At 35.9% G+C, this 19,065-nt stretch overlaps 1 protein-coding gene across 6 annotated transcripts in view; it reads left to right on the plus strand.

Annotated features, from left to right (window-relative positions):
- Window positions 1-19,065, plus strand: part of SNCA (synuclein alpha) — a 124,389-nt gene that overhangs the window by 104,136 nt on the left and 1,188 nt on the right. For all 6 annotated transcript variants that reach the window (XM_054591739.1, XM_054591737.1, XM_054591735.1 and 3 more), the window contains exon 5: window positions 17,398-17,481. In XM_054591739.1, the coding sequence (XP_054447714.1) occupies window positions 17,398-17,481 (84 nt within the window). The remainder of the gene's footprint in view (window positions 1-17,397; window positions 17,482-19,065) is intronic.

Genomic DNA, 19,065 nt, shown 5'->3' on the forward strand with positions numbered 1-19,065 from the left:
CTTATTCAATACATATTGTGCAAGGGAGTGAAGAAAATAAAACTAGAGATCTAAGCTTTTGCATTTAGGTACTCACTGAGTACAACGTCTGTGTATAACTCATGGAAATATGTTTTGAAAGTTTCATTTTATAGGTATGCAGATGAAATATAGGTAATCTAACAAATTATAATAATTTATCAGTAGATTCAAAGTGACTTCAAGGTTCATAACTAGAGATACTCTATTGTAGCATGCTGTCTTTTTTAATCAACATGTTTATATTCTCCTTTTAATGGAAACATTTTAGTTAATCATTGTGGTTTTCACACTTGCTCCAAGGACTCTATGAATTTCTTTGAGCCCAAGTCTCCTATCCCAGGGAGAAAGGGAATGATGGGCAGGAACAACTTTTATCTGTTTACACAGAAATTTCTTGTTAAGTTCTTATGAAGCAAGTTAATTTATACTTTATAACACTTATGCTATGATGATGATATGATACAAAAGTTTAGAATGATTTAATTGTCAAATCTGGGCAGGAAGTGTTATGCTGTAATAACAACCAGAGAGAAACTCCAGCCTGTTATTTCTCTGAGCATAAGCCCATGAACACATGACCACAATTCCACCCCCTGGTTCCTGTTTTGTTTTGCTTTGTTTGGAACATTCACTGGTTTTCATGTTTAGGTGCTCCTATGTCGGGGGCATAAATGTTTACTAAGGTTATGTCCCCTTGTTGAATTGTTACCTTTATCACTACGTGGGGTCTTTCTTTGTCTCTCACTATAGCCTTGATTTGAAAGTCTGTTTTATCAGATATAAGTACTGCTACCCTAGCTTTTTTTTTCCTTTCCATTTGCATGAAATATCCATCCCTTTACTTTTATTTTGTATGTATCTTTCAATCTGAGGTGGTTCTCTTAGAGGCAGCATATGTATGGGTGTTATTTTCTTATCTATTCAGCTACCCTGTGTCTTTTGGTTGGAGCATTTCAGCCATTTATATTGAAGGTGATTATTGATAGATACATATGTAGTGCCATTTTATTTTTAGACTATTTTTCTCTGTCTTTTTATTTTCTTTCTCTTTTTCTCCTCCTTCAAGCAAGCCCTTTAACATTTGTTGCAATACTGGTTTGGTATTAACAAACTCCTTCAGCTTTTTGTTGTTTGGGAAACTCCTTATTTCTCCTTCAAGTTTAAATGATAGTTGTGCTGGGTAAAGTAGCTTTGGTTGTAGGTCCTTGCTTTTCATCACCTTGAATATTTCATACCACTCCCTTCTGGCCTGAAATGATTCTGTTGAGAAATCAGATGACAGTCCAATTTGTTCTCCCTTTTAGGTAACTCCCTACTTTTCTCTTGTGGCTTTTAGGATTCTCTCCTTGTTTTTAGGCCTTGCCATTTTAATTATAATGTGTCTGGGTGTAGGCCTCTTTGGGTCTAACTTGTTTGGGACACTCTGAGCTTCCTGGACTTGGGTGTGTCTTTTTCCTTCACCAGATTAGAGAAGTTTTCAGTCGTTATTTCTTCAAATAGGTTCACAACCCTTGCTCACTCTCTTCTCCTTCTGGTATTCCCATACGGTGTATGTTGTTACACTTCATGTTGTCCCAGATATTTCTTAAGTTGTCATTATTTTAAATTCATTTTTCTTTTTGCTGCTCTGCTGGGGTGTGCTTTTCTACCTTGTCTTCCAAATCGCTGATTCAATCCTCTGCTTCATCTAATTTAGTTTATTTCTTCCAGATATTACATTCTTTATTTCTGACTGGTCCTTTCTTATGGGTTCTATGTCTTTTCTCATGCCATTGAGTATCCTTATAATCATGTCTCTAAACTATCTATCTGGTAAATTGCTTGCTTCCATGCCATCTAGTTCTTCTTCTGGAAAATTCTCTTATTACTTCACTTGGGGTCTGTTTCTTTGTTTTCTGATTTTGGCTGCCTCTTTGTGTTTGTTTCTATGTAATAGGTACATCTGCAAGACTCTGGTGCTGACCTATGTCAAACCCTGCCTGTGACTGGCCCTGGGCAGCCTCTTTGGAGCTATCAGCAATCCACAGCTTATGCTCTTTCTGCTGGGCCTGGGTATATGCAGAAAGAACCAGGCTACAGAACAAGGATAGCTTTTATCAGCTCTAGACCTGGGGGATGATCAGCTGAATCAGTGAATACCTTCCAGCTGTACTCCTCATAAGCAGGGCTTAAGCACCATAGGGTGGAGCTATTGCTTCCCCTCAGGCTGATGCCATTCTGAGACAAGTGCTCTGCCTGAGAAAAGATGGCTTCTGCAGTATGGAGAATGACTCAGCACAAGGACCCTGGCAGCCATTCCTTTAGTTCTCTCCCCAGAACCACCAGTCCCAGGCTCTCCTCAAGCATCTCTAGGCCACTCTGCCCTCCCTCTGCTGGAGCCCAGGGTAAGTGGCTGCAAATGGAATTTTGTGCGTTGGCCCTTTAAGAGGCTCTCTGCATCTCCAACAGTCTCCTCCCTAGCAGACTGAAACCCTGCTGCTTTTCACAGCCATACGTTATCTGGGTTCCTTTCCCAGCTCTGGTGCTGTAGGCTGGGGAGCCCAGTTTGGGGTTTAGGCCCCACATTTATCAGGTGGAAAACCACCCCAGGCACTGAAATACTCCTTCGGTACTTCAGCGGCCACCCATTGGAGGTTACTATAGCTTCTAGTTACTCCTTCGCCATCTTGGGTCCTCCCTCTCACTGGCTTTCAAATATTCCATTTGCCTACTAAAATCCAACAGAGTCAGACACTCTTCACCAGGTTAAATTTGCTGAGTGTACTAGGAATATGTACACTAAAGTACACTAAAGTAAATATGTACACTAGTTCTGCTCTAGTGGACTCTTTAATAAAATCATCTTTGTACTGCCTACATCTTAGTTTCCATAGAGATGGGATGCATGGGTACACCAAACCAAACTATGGCTTGAAGTGTGAAAAATGGAATAGGGAAGCCATAGCTCAAATAAAGGAATGACAGCAGTGCAAAAGTTGGGCCTAGAAAAGATTGAATTGTTCCCTAAAGTTAAAATTTCAAGTGTTTGGAAACAAGAAGAAAGTCATGATATAAAGTTGATGTACATAAAGGAGACTGTGCATAATGCATTTTAATATGAGATAAAAAACAAATTTGATTTTGATATTAAAATATTTGATATAAATCTATTTAATTACTCTGAATGAATGTTTGTTTTGCGCCCTCCTTCTATGCAAATTTTTACTGTTTTTCTTACCCTCATTTTATTGCTGTGACTCAGGAATTTGATTGAACAGAAGGTAGTTTTCTATACAAATATGATTATATTTATATATACACACACACACACACACACACACACACACGCGCGCGCTTTAGAGTTGCCTTTTGATATAGCACATTGCTAGGCCACCTAAATTACTTGTTTACAAAGCAACTAGAGGCCTGGGGCGTTGCCCTAGAGGGAGAACTCTGACAGCAGCCAGGCTCTCTGAGGCAGAGGTGTTTTTTTCTTCTTTATCTATTAAACATTGTTACATTGTTGCTGTAAAACAGTTAGCAATGAACTCAGTCCATGGGAAAGATTGAAAACTTAGGCTAAATCCTTGTCTACTAAAGAAAAATCAGGATACTGATTATCCTGATTCAGTTAACTATCCTGAATCAGTTAGTTCAATTGAAAAATCGATACCCAGATTCCACTTGGCACTCATTGCTTCTCAGCAGTTGTTTTCTTTCTTTCTAATTGATATTTTACCTTATTTTTCAGAGTCCATTATAAAACTTTTCTACTTCCTTTAAGACCACAAGCCCGCCAGAGTAATTAAACACTCATCTTTAGCATAAGATTGATACTATTTTGAACCCATTTTGACTATTAATCATCTTTGTGACTTTAGGCAAAAATGCAATCTCTGACATTCATGTTCCTCATCAATATAATGGGATGATTAACAACCTACAAGATTATTTAATAAATAAACATTCCCTCTCCTGCCTTTCCCATGCCTGAAAACTTTATAATCTCATTGTCTCTTTTACTTAGAAAATAGAGACTGTTGCAGACTTCTTTCTGTTCCCTTCTCTCCATTTAGAGATACACGTGCATGTTGACATGTCCTGCCTCTCCCTAAAGTAAACATCACCTGTGTTCTTGGTTCCATTTCTTTCCCCCTCCTTTGAGATCTTGTTCTATCCGCCAGCCCTTCTCTGCCTTGTAGCATAAAACTCTACTTGTACTGGTATCACTAACAAATCTCTTCATCTATTTAAAAAGAAAGCACAACAAACAAAAAACCCAAGAACGAAAATTCTACTCATCACAGATTCTATCACCCTCAAAATTAATTGTCCCAACAACTCTCTCCACTCTCAACTTTTCAAAATTTTGTCACCATCACAGCCTTTGATGGTCTTGCTTTTATTCCTTCATCCGCTTAAATCTGAATTCTGCCTCTACCTTTTTCTGGACTATTCAACAAACTTAAACAGTTATTAAAGATACAGGTATCCCACATGCATAAAATGCTTAGTACTGAAAAACTGAAAGTGCACGTATGGCTCTCGTCCTCATTGTCTTTTTTCAGTGCTTGAAACAGCCAGCAGTGTGCCAGTGGTTAATAAAAGGCCTTTTTCATTTAGCTTCTGAAAGATTATTGCTTCCTCTTTGCCATCTTCCTTTCCTTATTTTGTCCTTTTTTACCTGCCTTGTCCCCTAACTGAAAAGATTGCTCACGTAATACCATATTGTGTTCCTTCGTTTGCCTAGTTTTCTGTTTTGTGAACTCTGATGACTTCTTCAAATACCTCTGTGCAGTAAATATTGAAAACATATCTATAACCCTTTTTTTACCTTTATTTTTAATTAAATTTATTGAGACGACACTGGTCAATAGAGTCATATAGGTTTCAAGTGTACATTTCTGATACAATGTCTATATGTTCCTCTGTGTGCCCACCATCCAAAGAAAAATAATCTTTAATTACTATGTAGTTGGCACCCTTTACCCTTTACTACCCCCACTGCTCTTCTCCCTGGTAATGGCCATGCCGTTGTCTGTATCTGTGAGTTTCAGTTTTATAGCCAACTTACAGCTGAAATCATATGATTCTTAGCTTTTCCTGACTGACTTATGTCACTTAGTAGAATATCCTTAACGTCCATCCATGTTGTCACAAATGTATTTCATCTTTTCTTATGGCTAAGTAGTATTCTGTAGTATATGTGCACCATATCTATCTGTAATTCTGAAGTTTAAATTCTCATCTCATATTTTCAACATATATTTATGGGGACACCTCAGACTCAACATAAAAAAATGACTTTGGCCTTAAGTTCTATTTTGCCCTAGTTTTATCTATTGCTAATAATAGGTGTCCAGTTTCCCAATCAGTCACACTCAAACCTAATTGTTTTTACCTCTTGTCCTGTATTATCTGGCCATGTTCAAGCAGTGTTGGGAGACCAAGGGTCTCATATTTCTGCGCATTTTGTAAGCAAGGCACTAACAGAATTTTGTTTGAGACTGTATTTCAAGGATTTTTTACAGTGAACAGACATGGAAGACAGAAACAGTTTCCTCCTCTAAACTATAGGACAGGTGTATGTACAGTCTTGGTTTAGAGAAAGTGTCTCTGGAACAAAGGAAAGACATGTTTACTAATTATTACAAAAGATTCAGGTTAAGTTCTCTTCTGTATGGCAACTCACTTGAACTTCCCATGGGAATTGGGGCTTGGGGAATCAGTTCAAGAAAATGATGATACTCTGCCTACTGCTATTTTTATAGAAAGGAAGTTGTTTTTCTCTGACCCAAGACTCCTGTGTCTCTGGCCTGCATCTGTGAAGTGGGCAGGCTAATGTTTTAGTTTGCAAGTAGTATGAAATCTCAGACTTATCACAATTCTTAAACAAAGCTGCTATGTTCTGTCCATTCATCTCCTGCAATGTCTTACAACACCAGTCCCTTTGCTCCATTTCCATTCCCATTCTTCTAGTCACCTCATCACCTCTGCCTGGGTTACGGCTGGGATGGATTGCCGACCTGAGCCATTCGTTTCTGCTTCCCTTCCTTCCAAACTGTTCTGTACATATTTGCCAGAACATTCTTCCTAAAGCAAACTTTGTACCCTATAACTTTTTCACGTGAAAACACAGAACAATTCTTAAATATTCAAACTCCACATTGAATAGCTACTGGGGCAATTGTCTCTCTCCACACCCTATTCTCTAGCCAGATAAAAATCACTCCCCTGCTACTATGTTTTTGCCCAGGATGTGTCCACTCCCTGAAGTTCTTGCTTATCACAAAAACATTCAGATTCAGTTCTAATGATGTTTCCTCAAGCCAGAAGTCATCCCACCCCATGCTGAACATTTTACTTTTACCTTCCTTATGCCCCGTATCACATTGACTACCTTGTGTTATTCTAGCGTTTATATATCTCATTTGTTTACCTAGATTTGAGGTGGGTTGAGGTGAAAACTCACCTCACCCCTTGTACAGCATGTACATTCTACAATTCTGGTATAATACGCTATAGGTAAAAAGTGTGTTAATTAGATTATACTGCTGTTTCATTTCTTTTGATTAGTTGAGTAGGTAGGTCGATATCAGCAATAAGATTGTATCTTTATTAACAACATAATACAAAATACATGGAAACTCTATCAGAATGAGACTGTAGAGAAAACATTTTCTATTTCACAGTTTTTAATTATAATTGGGAGGTGCTTATTAATAAATAAGAAAAATACCATTAACAAATTCTTAGTGCAAAACAATGTTAATTCTCTAATCACCTCCCAAAATCATATAGCCTCTTAAACACAAATGTACTGCACATTTTTGGAAGCGAGTCACAGTGCTATCAGTTATTGTGACATATTGTCAGATGTACTGATAGTACACTGCCGGTATGTGTTCTTTCTAAGATCTCGCTATTCCATATTTTCCCCAACATTGTGTTTCCTATGTAAAGATTATCATCGATTGATATAGCAGTCTAGAGTTTCACAGCCTTTTCTGAGGTTGTCCCCGGAAGTCTACAATGGGAAAACCATGACTTTTAATATGTAGCTTATTTTGCTTCAGTTATGAGAAGTGAGTTACTTCAAGGATAAGAGGCACTTCTTTACCAGCATTTTCTTTATCAAGAAAAGTACATTCATCCTCCAGTACTGGTGCTGTGAATATTTCTCACCCTTGGTATGATCTGAACATAACATCATTTCTGCTTATAAGCCTTCAGTTTAAAATAATTAGACACTGTATTTGTCGCATTGGCACTGATAGTTCTGCAGCGTTTGGCTATTATCTTTGTCACTAAAATGTACTCGGGATTTAGCAAGGCCCATTTATCATTTAGTATTAAAAGTTTGCAGCTGTCGTTGTAGACAGCAGAGAGAAAGGGAACAAGAGGAGGACCTGTGCACCAGTTTGAAAAAAGTAAAATATGAAGGTTCACTGGAGAGTAAATGTGTATCTAGTCAATGAAATTAGGTAAATACTTCCATTCTTAAAAAAAAATTGGTTCCAATATTTTCCAAGAAAACCTTATAAAAAAAATTAGCAATAAAATTAAAATATAACAATGGGTAATATGCATAATATACATTTATTGGGATACCTAGGTAACAAAAGTAAAATGCTAAGACAATCCAACACTTGTGCATGCTCAGTTAACATTTGGTATTTTTGTATACTGGTAATTGCTGGCTATTTTATATACATCATTTCGCTTAATACAACAACAATCTGAGAAAGTGTTTATTATTACCATGTTCTGATTCAGACATCTAAATTGCCTAAAACCTCATAGAATCCATCTGCCACTAAATCAGCTGGCTACTAAATCTCATGGTCTTAAAAATGTACTTTCTCCTTGTCTTTCAAACAACAAATAGTGTATACAACTGTTGTATGGGGGACTCTGGGGATGGAGACTATCATACAAAATATTTAGATTGTGTGACCAGTTTGAACTCCTTACCAGTGACAGAATTTAGGAATCATCCGCAATATATAGTTTCCCTTCACACACACACACACACACACACACACACACACACACACAACCAGGCACGCATGAAACCATTCATTCCACTTTGTTTTTTTGCAGTCCTAGAGACAGTTGCATCTTAAGTACAGAATGTTCTGTGAGTTCTTTGTTTTTCTCCCTCTGATACAAAATCAGGAGTTCCTACTCAATTAAACCCAAGGGAGATATAAGTGAATCAAATTAAAAAAGGAAAAATGGTTGAAAAAATTAAATACAGATCTCTACATTGATTTACTGAGAGTTTAATAATATAATCCAGAAATAATGGATGATTTAAAAGTAATTAAATGAACAAAAACATTTAGTGCTTAATTAAATAAAGAAAAAGACAAAATTAGACAAAGCAAAGGGTATTCATTTGTTTGAGGAGGATATAATCTTTTATTCCCCTTCAAGTTCTAAGTGGAATAAGACAATGTAAATAAATAAACATCATGACTAAGTATAACATCTGCCCCATGAACTTGGTGCAGGGGCTTGGGATTCCCATTTTCAGTATGAGGATAAGGTCTGTGATTCACGTAAAAGTTTTATTGGTTCATCAGAGGGAATGAAGACACTCAAGTGATTATATTTCACACCATTTTAAAAACTGTAGATTTTGTGCCACATCTTTAGGGAGAAAGTGAGCAATTTATTTCTGACTATTTCATCATTTCTATTCTGTTTGAACATACTCTAATGAAAAGTTCTAAGCCAGAAAAATGGTTTATAACTTCATAAATTCATAATAAGCTATTTCTTCCCTGTAAAAAAAAGTTAAGCATTTAGCATTTGCAGATTTAACAGCTACGTGGTGTTAGTATATTTATATTCTGTTTGGTTTTTACCCTTGTAAATACATGTCTCATGTATGTGTTTGTGTGTGTATAAAGATATATAAAAGAAATATATTTATATACATAGAAAAAAATAAGATATATAAAAGATAGATATAAGATATATATAAAAGATATATATCTTTTAGCCTCTTATTTTTTATGATAAAGATAATGACAAATTGCTACATAGTAGAGATAGCAATTTAATCAAAGTATTTTACATTGTGGTTTGAAATTATGAAGTTTTTAAAGCTTAATTTTATCTTGTGTAAGTAGTTCAACTTAATGTTTTTAGTAAGAATTTTTTTTTCAGAAGCTTCACCAGTTACATTGCATAATAGCTGAGAGGGCTGGCTCTGGAGCCAAGATGGTTACCTCTGTTCATTCATTGATAAAATAAAGACAATAAAAGTAACTTCCTCGTAGGGTTTTTTGTTGTTGTTTTTTTTATAAGATCAATAATACATGTGAAACTCTTGGAACACTATTCAGTATGGAGTAAGCACTAAATAAACCTTACCTATTATTGTGATTTCATGTCAGAGTAAGATGAAAAACTAAGCATTTTAATATTTTATTTGAATGGCCCTCTAAGGATATATCCAGCTTATTATCTTTCTTGATAATCTTATAGATTCCCTTTTATCTCAGATCTGTTGAGACATAGATAGAGGTTTGCAAAGGAAACTTTTTCTAAGTAATCCAAAGAAAGTAACAACCACAACCTGTGTGACAAAGCTTGAAAATGAAAAAATTTACAGGGTAGAATAATTGCCACAACTATTGAAATTGACTACTGTGATCTGTGGAGCATGATTCCTTTCTCACTTCCTGTCAGCAATGCTGAGCAAAGATACTCCAACTGAAGGCCAAGATCCACTTGAAGAGTGTCTTGTCCAGCTCTTTAAAGCCCTGCACACATGACTAGCACCTCTTCCCAACAGTAAGAAGACTCCTGGAACCTCAGGTTATCACATGAACCTGACTGTACTGGGCTCCAACTCTGGCTTTCTCACGGCCTTTCCCAGTCTTTACTCTCTGACATGAAGAAGACAAATCTTTATCTTGCCTTTCATAACTACTGACCTTCAAGCTATTGTGTTCACTCTCTGCTTTGTAGCCCTATAAGTCTTATTCACCCTTTGGATTAAGAGTAATTTGTTTTGCCTGAAATATTTTCTCCCAGTGAGATCTAAAGACCAACTCCCCACTATTTTTTAAAGCAAACACCTGGACCCTGATTCACTAAGATCTTGACAGCAGATTTTCTCTTCACATGAGCCTTATAGCATTCTCCAGGTTCCCTAAAATATAGAAGCAGGTGCCTTATTTCTTTGTCAAAAGCCACATTCCCCATTGATTCTAGTTTTAAGACTTGCTTCCATACATCAGTGTATTTGCAAAGATGAAATGGCTGGCTGCTTCTGAACTCGACACAAGAGGAGATGTATCTCGGGTGGACCCACTTTCACTTTGATGTCTTATTCAACCACTACCCAGTGGGCTGATCATCAAGAATCCTATCTATGCAAACTTAAAATAGTGAGCAAATATAATAGTGAACATATATAATAGCCTTTTTTATCAATGGAGGAGGGGCACTAATATTTAGATGTGAAACCACAAATAGTTTATTCCCAGACCTCCCATAGTGCATTAGTGTTCTCAACTAGGTCTATATCCAAATAAGGGGGGGGGGGTTGTCACTGTTTCTGTGTCACTACCTCTTATTGCGTGAGTCATCTAATTCCATGGCACTGTAACAGATGTTGTAGCCACTGATCTGCTGGTTCTACTTACCGAAGAGAAGGAATATTTAAGATAGAATATTACCTCTTTGTTGTATAATGAAATTTCTTCTCAAAAATGATTTATAGACCAGTTATTTTATAATTTATAGTTGAATCTATTTAAAATTGAGTTCATGGATAATATGGTTAATAGCACACAAAAATAACCCCAAAATAGATTTAATGTAGTACTAGCTTTACTCTCTCCTCCCTCTCAAACCTTTTAAAAACTGTCAAACAAATGAGTTTTTAATTCATATTTCCTCTCTCTCTCTCTCTACCTTTCTCTCCTCACTCCTTTCCCTTCTCCCTCCTCCTTTCTTCCTCTCTTTCCATCCCTCCCTCTTACCCCTCCTCTTTCTGTCAAGACCAAAAATTAATTAAAAAGGCAAAAACAAGAAAGTAACTAATATGCAAATAGGTTGTCCTAAGTAGAGCACAAATAGCTATGTGAGACTATTTTCTCTAAAAGTATCATTTAATTAAAATAGATTTGCATTTTTAATCGGTGGTTTCAATGTATGTATGAACAATATAGAATATGATGTGTTTACTACATAACTTAACAAAGCCCATCTATTTGACTAATCTCAGGTGATCCAGATGGTTGATGATGTAGTAATTTGTAAACTTCCTGAGACACAATCTGAGTAGTAGATCACACAGCTGATAAGGGTAGGTCACCTTACCAATCAGAAAGCCTAGCAGATGACCTGAAGCTATATCTTCACTCAGCCTTCTTGCTACATTTTTCTTGTTGCAGCATAAACAATTTATGATGAAAATCATATGCTATAATTAACGTTTTACTTAGGAGATTTAAAATAGTCTTAAGAGGTCGTCAGAGATGATCAGAGGTCTAGCATAGTGTGTGTGTGTGGGGGGGTGTGTGTGTGAGGGGGTGTGTGTATGTTTTCCCTCATCCTAGAGCATGTTGTGTACAAATGAATATTAAATGTTGGTAGAACATTATGAACTAGGACATCTAAAATGCAACAGGATGTTGCATTATCAAAACTTGAAATATTTTATCTTGTTGAAATTTAACAATCTTAAATATTGCTACATTGAAATGGCTGTGCAAAATCATTCAAAATGCCATAATTATAGGCTTGTCTCTGACTGTATGAGGTGTATCACTCTTTAATTCCTGCTGATGCCATGCCCTTCTCCTTACCAATTCTCTTTTATATCTATCTCACCACATAAGTAAATGTTGCAATTCTTTGCCCGCTTTCTATGCAATTGCCTTGAAAGGGACAGATGAGTTCAATGGACTTCAACCACAAGGTCCATAGTCATTAGTTCTGGTTCTGCCATATTTGATACATTCCTAAAAGTATACAGTATTGACTAAACAATTTCATGACTCATTTTAATTCTGCCCTAGATCTAAACCATTACTGTATTTTACCCAATAATAAAAATTAAATTTTAATTAAACCATACATGACTGGAAAGAAATGAGGGTTCATTTAATGCCTCTTTAGCATGATTATTATTCTTTGGGTGCTGGTTATATCAGAATGCACTAATTTTCATGTTTTCTCATGGCATAGCACTTAATTACTAGAGTGCATTTGAACACTCTTTATACTCTGTTAACAGTACATGTGATTATTATATTTCTTTCTCCATGTACATAAAATATTAAAATTTAAAATACAGTGGCATTTCTGAACTGCCTAAATTGTTTTGGTTTTAAAGGTTAAGTACTTGTTCCAAGTTTTTAAAAAACATTTTAATTTCTTTTCTTTATAAAATTGCTGTTTTAAAAAAAATTGAAATTAATCTGATTTTGCTCGCATCAAACAGAATATATTTTAACCTTACTTTTAAACAAGATTCTCATACCTGCCTACTTCATTTTTTCAGCTTTTCAATAAAATAAAAGGCATTGCTGTTAGTGAAATACACCCTCTGCACTCATCATATACCCTTCATCTTAAAAAGGGTTTTGCACATTTTTGAAAAGCCTGTGCTATTTTCACTTGAACAGAAGTTCTGTGCTTGATTTTGTATCAGAAATGCTGGATTCTTGAAGTTGAGTGCTAAATTAAGCTTTGTATTCCCTCTTAAGTTAGAGTTCTTTGCTTAGTTTCTTCATTTATTTTTAGGACTACTGTCTCTCTCCCCCATCTCCATTGTTTGAGCTATTGAGTTATTTGGGGTTGATTGTCATTGTTTCACAATGCGGAAAATAGTGGTTCCACACAAAATATCTTGCAGTGTAAAAGAAGTGGGGGAAAGAGTGCTTCTGCTGCTTTGAATGTTTGAGGCATAGATGCGCGGTAGTGATTGAGGCCCTGCTCTTATAAATATTACCATTTAGTGCGTCTTAGAGTCTCTAGAAAATCTGACCATTTGCCAATAGTCTTTCACAGATTTCAAAATGAGAGACTTCCTACGGACGGCAGGTACACTGCCATATTTCGTACCAGATGATGCCACAGTTTCCAAACATGGTGATACTGCGTAGTGATTTTCAAGGGACTTATCACACATTCCCAGGACCCTAGAATGTGTTTTTTAACGAGGACGACAGATGATTGTAGGTTTTGGATATGAAGTTGGTTTGGGGAAGCAACTTTTATCTCCATTGTAAGTTACATTATATACATAGTAAAAAATATGTCATGCAATTGAACAAAAATAATTTTGTTACAACAAATTATTAATCGATATTTGTTAAAAGACAAACTGGGACATATTAAAATTTTTCAGAGTTTATGTGAGCAAAAATCAGTTTGGGCAGTATCCCATCCAGCAGACAGAAAGGATCTCCCAGCAGCTGTGCAAATTGAGAGATTTTTGATAAGCAGAAGGGAGTAGAAACGAGGAAATTATACTTAGGTTGAAAGCAGGTTGGTTATTAAAAGGTTACTTTCCTTTAGGGCATGGCAGGGGTCTGTCAGTCAGATTACCTCACTAGTGCTAACCTGGTGATTCCTGATTGACTGGTTTAATTACTGGGAGAATGAAACTAATTAAGTCTGTTTGGTGATGTGGGACTTAGCCTAAGCATACTCATTTTGAGCTTGGTACCCCTTTTGGTCAGATTCTCAGCCTAAATGGAAGACCTAATCAAAGATTGAAGCCATTAGCACTACTCCCAGTTACAGTGTTGGAGTTCTTGCAGTTTTTGCAAAGTCTGTGTGGTATTCACAGGTCACAACTTCAGGTTTACATTTCTTAAACTGGTCGTTCTCTTCACATCTTATGTGCTATTCTTAGTGAGATCACTTGCTTGGGGATTAGCAATGGCAGACATGCATTTGAAGCCTTGGAGAAAATACAGTGCATCAGGGAGATTACTGTGGTTATTATAACTGGGATCATTCCCAACATGTGGAGTGCACTTTGGAGCCATGGTCCCCAAGACCCAAACTAATCAGAATCAAAGATGTCAGAGAAAGACTCCAGTGAAAGGGTCGCTTTCTTAAGCCAGTGGGCTTGTTCTGTGACCTCATGGAGCTGAGTCTCAACTTTTCCACAGCAAAGACACCTCATTCTTTCAACTAAAATATACTCAAGGGCTATCCTATTATCAAGAACAACTTTTGTGAGAGAGTCTAGGGATTTTTGTCTGGCAGCTACTGCTTTAGCAGCAGGTTCTGCAGTGTTTTCAAGAATTAAGGAGAGGGTCCCGATCAGAGTCTCAGGGCACTTTCTGCTAGCCAGGGGAGTAGGGATTTGCCAAAGAAACAAATCTTGAATTTTTTACCTCCTGCTAATGCTCTTTTGAGTCTGTGACAGCCATGAAGACAAGTGAAGTGTAAGGATTTGTAGATTCCACAGGTAGTTTTATTCTGATTATCCCTGCCTTATGTCACTTTCTTTATACAGAGGCTGGAAGCAAAGTTCCCCTGGTTCAGGGTTGTTGGCTGGAGCAGGGAAACACACCCCTGGGGTTAGAGGACCTGATACCATAGAGTGGAGGCTGCTTATGTTTCAAGAATCATAATGCTTGTGAGTAGGCTTCTTGGGTGTGTTTTAGCAATCAAATTATGAGAATTTTGTTTACCAGGAATAGACTCTTAACTGGGTCTTAAAGGCATTGATTGGGCATAACCAGGGGCACAATAGAATCTTTTTTCTCAATTACTGAAATTTATAGATAATTCAATTAAAGAAAACATTTTTTATGCCAAAACTTTCAGGATAGTAGTTAAGAGCACAATGTCTGAGGTCACCTCCGCCAATTTCACTCTGAGTAAATCACTAAACCTCTCTACGACCAAAGTTCCCCAGGAAGATGTGCCCAAGCTAGTTTGCCTCAGAAATTTGTAAACTGTCTCTGCTTCATGTAATATAGTGCAGTTATTTCAGACCTTCACAACTGTTAATGATAATTTAATTTATTTTTATTAAATTAATGTAAAACATTAATGCATTTTTATTTCAATGAAATCAATAATCTCATTTCCCTGAGTCAGACCTGTGAACATACATTTTATTCTTTTTATGAGTAAACATTTCTGAAAGTATGCACCTGTTCTTGCGAAACATAGTTATTGAATATCTTGGAATTTATCTTAGATTGTTCACCCTTCTTATTTCTTTTTTTTCCCCTCTTCCATTTGTCTAGGTATCTTTGTTCTTATGGCTTACTTTCCATCTCATCACTTATTTGATCTCTTTTTTTAATATTGTATTAGTATTTCTTCTATGGTGTCTCAAACCCTGACCCCACAATTAAGCCAGTTTTACAATTTAAACTTTTAAACTTTTGATTTATAAGATTATTTCTCAAGAACAATAAACTGGTTACATATGAGTGCAATTTTATGCCCTGTATGTAGTTTAAAATAAGTAATACAGTGAAATTTTAAAAGGATTAGATAAATGCATGCTCAAAAATGCACATACTTTTGTTATGTTCTTGCAACCTGATTGAATCAATACTTAAAATTAACATGGATGGATTTCACTTGCTCCCAACACATGATCAATCTAGTCAATGAATTCACAAGCAACACCCAACATTACTTTGCTGAACTTTGAAGGACGTACACAGACACACCAAAATACATATAAATACACACACACTCAGTAACATTCAGCAGGTTTAGTTCTACAGTAGTACCTCATCTGTGATAGTTGAACAACAAACGAGTCAGTTCTACTATATTTTCTTGTCCAGTCTATACAAAATTCTCTAGCAGGTTAGCAAAATAAACCTCTACTTGTTAGTTTAAAAACACTATGAAAACAAGAAATTTACCTATTTTTCTCATACTTGACTATCTCAAAAGGTTATTTAAATACTAATAGAGAGTTAATGATGTTATTGGCTCCTCCCAATTAAGAGAGGTAAATTGCTGTCCCAATTTATTATTAAAGCTGTTTGTGCTTAGAGAAAACTGAAGTTGCTTGTCTAACATCCCAAAACATCAGGAATATGGAGAAGTTAGAATTTGAACTTCGGTTTTGTGATGTTACAGCCCTTTTGTCCAACTACAATGCCTCAGAGCCTATATTCTTGACTTGAATTAGGATGTGAAACACTATGAAAACAACATCTTTACTCCACATTTAAAAATAAGGTATTTGGGAGATGCTTTATATTCAATTGTATTGACATATAACTTGGCCTTTTTTGGTTTATAAAAAAAAGAGGTCAGCAGGGGAGGATGATCTCTAAACTTCTCTGTGCAGCTAACACAGCATCAGCATTAGTTTGACCTTTTCTTATGGTCAGCCATCGCCATTTCCTTATCCTCCTGCCTGTCACTTCCGTGTTGAAGACGTGAGGAGATATTATTTATGTCAGGCATATTTTTGAACATAAGCTGCATTGATTAAGGGGCTACTTGGTCTCTTTGAGTAAGTCCATCTAGGCTCACACTGCTTCTCTGCTCTTTCAATTTACAGTGAACTTTATCTTTGTATAACTATTTTGCTGGAATAAATGCAAAACGACAAAGGGTGATTAATAAAGAACACTAATAAAACCATGATAATTTCAGATTGATTTTTGTGGTATCCTATTTCTAAGGGGAGAGACATGGAAAATTGTCTGACCATGAATTTGATTTTCCTCCTTCAAATATATATAGTTTAAATCTTGAAATTTCAGAAAAAGTTTATTTGCTATAATTTAAAATATATTACAAAACATGTATGCTCTTACACTATAAGTGGTTATAACTTAAAAATTTATTTAAGTAGTTAAAAATATACAACTACCCAACAAAATGTACTATTAATAAAATATTTTGTTGTTTTTCTTTCAATTGTTTTACCTTTGCATCTGAATTCCACACAGGTTGAATCCACAATATGTACAGTACTTTATATCCTGCCAAACATTTTATTGTAAATACATTCTCATTTTGTTATGGAATTCTCATGTCATATTAATACATGTCTTAGTTATTTATTGAGTCATTGAATGATGATTTTCCTAGCTCTTCGTCATCCATTGAACATTTAGGTTAACAACTTTTTCACTGTTGTCACTGATCCTATGAAACCGTCTTTGGACTATAACTCGAGCTATTTCCCAGATGGTGGATTACTTGAGCAAAAGTTTGTTCGTGTTCAGGGTAAATAAACACAATGCCCCAATGATTTTCCAATGGCATTGTATGGTTTAGAATGCTAGCAGTGATATTCAGGAGTGCCATTTTTACGACATCCCTGCCAGTATTGTACAGAAGATATTTTCCAAATGTTTGTGACTTTAAAAAGTGATAAATCGTACCTCATCATATTGTTTTTGTGCTTCCACTCAAATTTAGAGTGAAGAAGGAGCTCCACAGGAAGGAATTCTGGAAGATATGCCCGGGGATCCTGACAATGAGACTTATGAAATGCCTTCTGAGGTAAAGTTCATATACATAAAACTCCAAAATTAAAGTTTGGGAGTTTAAGTTAGGTCTTTATAATTAGCAGTGCCAAAATCTGCCCCTCTCAGTTTTCCCATACATTTCTCCTTAGTGAGAGTGGCTTACGCTCTAGATGAACAAGTTGGCCTACTCCAAGATATGCTTTGTGTGGACAGCTTGCAAGCTAAAAATGGTTTTTACATTTGTGAAAGGTTGTTAAAAAAAGAAAAGCAGCAACAAAAACAGAAACCATATGTGGCCTACACCCTAAAATATCCACTAACTGGCCCTTTACAGAAAGAGTTTGCCAACTTGCATTAAAGGATTATTTTATTAGAATCTTTACATTCTAAAATAAACTCCAAATGGAAAGCTAGAGAAAGCAACTAAATGCAAAAAGAAAGTAATTGTTATTTGTCATACATTTCCAGTGAGATCTTTGTATAGTAAAAAAGTTAACAAAAAAACCATACAATAGAAAGATGATAAATGAATGATTTGAGACAACTGATATAATTCAGTATAGTATTTTAAACAGTATAATTTACTTTTATTTTAATTTGAAAATAAATTTCTTTAGAAAGCATATCAGAAGGGAAATTAGAAAATACTTTTAGATGAATGAAACTGACTCAAAAGGAAAGAGAATATCTGAAAAGATATATAATTAAGTAAAGAGACTGAATTATTATTTAAAAGCTACTCAAAAGGAGATGACTTCACTGGTGAATTCTGCTAAACATTTAAAGAATAATTACAGTAACACCAATTAATTACAATTAATACTAATTAAATTCTCTTCCAAAATAGATGAGGGAGAACATCCCAACCAATTCTATGAGGATAATATTACCCTGATACCAAAACCAGATATCATAAAAAAAGAAAATGTGTTACTGCTTCACCAAAAGTTGAGTTAAAGTGTGTTGTAGTTAGGTTATACATTATTCTCCATGGCTTCGTGAAAAGGCATGTTGACAGTAACCCCATTTATAGAAATTGAGATTCAACTGTTTCTTTACTTAATTAGACTTTACCAATATTGTGGGGTCTTTTCATTCGTGGCGCAATGCTAAACACTACAGAAAACACAAATAAGAGTAACTGATAGTACCAGGACACAGGTGTATACACTCTAGTAGGTTTGCTAAATACAAATACAAATTCATTTCTTCATTTATTTCTCATGATTCTTTTAACAAACATTATTGACTGTCTTCTATGCACCAGGTATTGCAGAAGCAAAAATATACAAATTAGACAAAAAGGTATAACAGTTTAAATGGTTTGTATAGATCAACTGGGAGAAGTTTCCCAGAGGCAGTGGTGTTGACCTGGGTGGGAGGGGGTGGGAGATATGACAGGCCCAAAGGAAGGGAGGGCGTTCTCGCACAAGGGCACGTCAGAAGGGAAGGCACGTGTGTCTGAGAAACTGTGAATAATTACGTAAGAGCCACGCTTAGGGAACAGAAAGAATAGTGACAGGTTGCAGCTGCAGTGATGGGTCAAAGACAAACTGTAAAGTCCTCACTAGATCCTTTTCATTCAAATTTGTCCTTTATTGAGAGAGCAGCTTGAGTT

The sequence above is a fragment of the Pteronotus mesoamericanus genome, unplaced genomic scaffold (genome assembly GCF_021234165.1).
Source record: "Pteronotus mesoamericanus isolate MK-2021 breed Mesoamerican mustached bat unplaced genomic scaffold, CSHL_Meso_final scaffold_232, whole genome shotgun sequence".
NCBI classification, from domain to species: domain Eukaryota; kingdom Metazoa; phylum Chordata; class Mammalia; order Chiroptera; family Mormoopidae; genus Pteronotus; species Pteronotus mesoamericanus.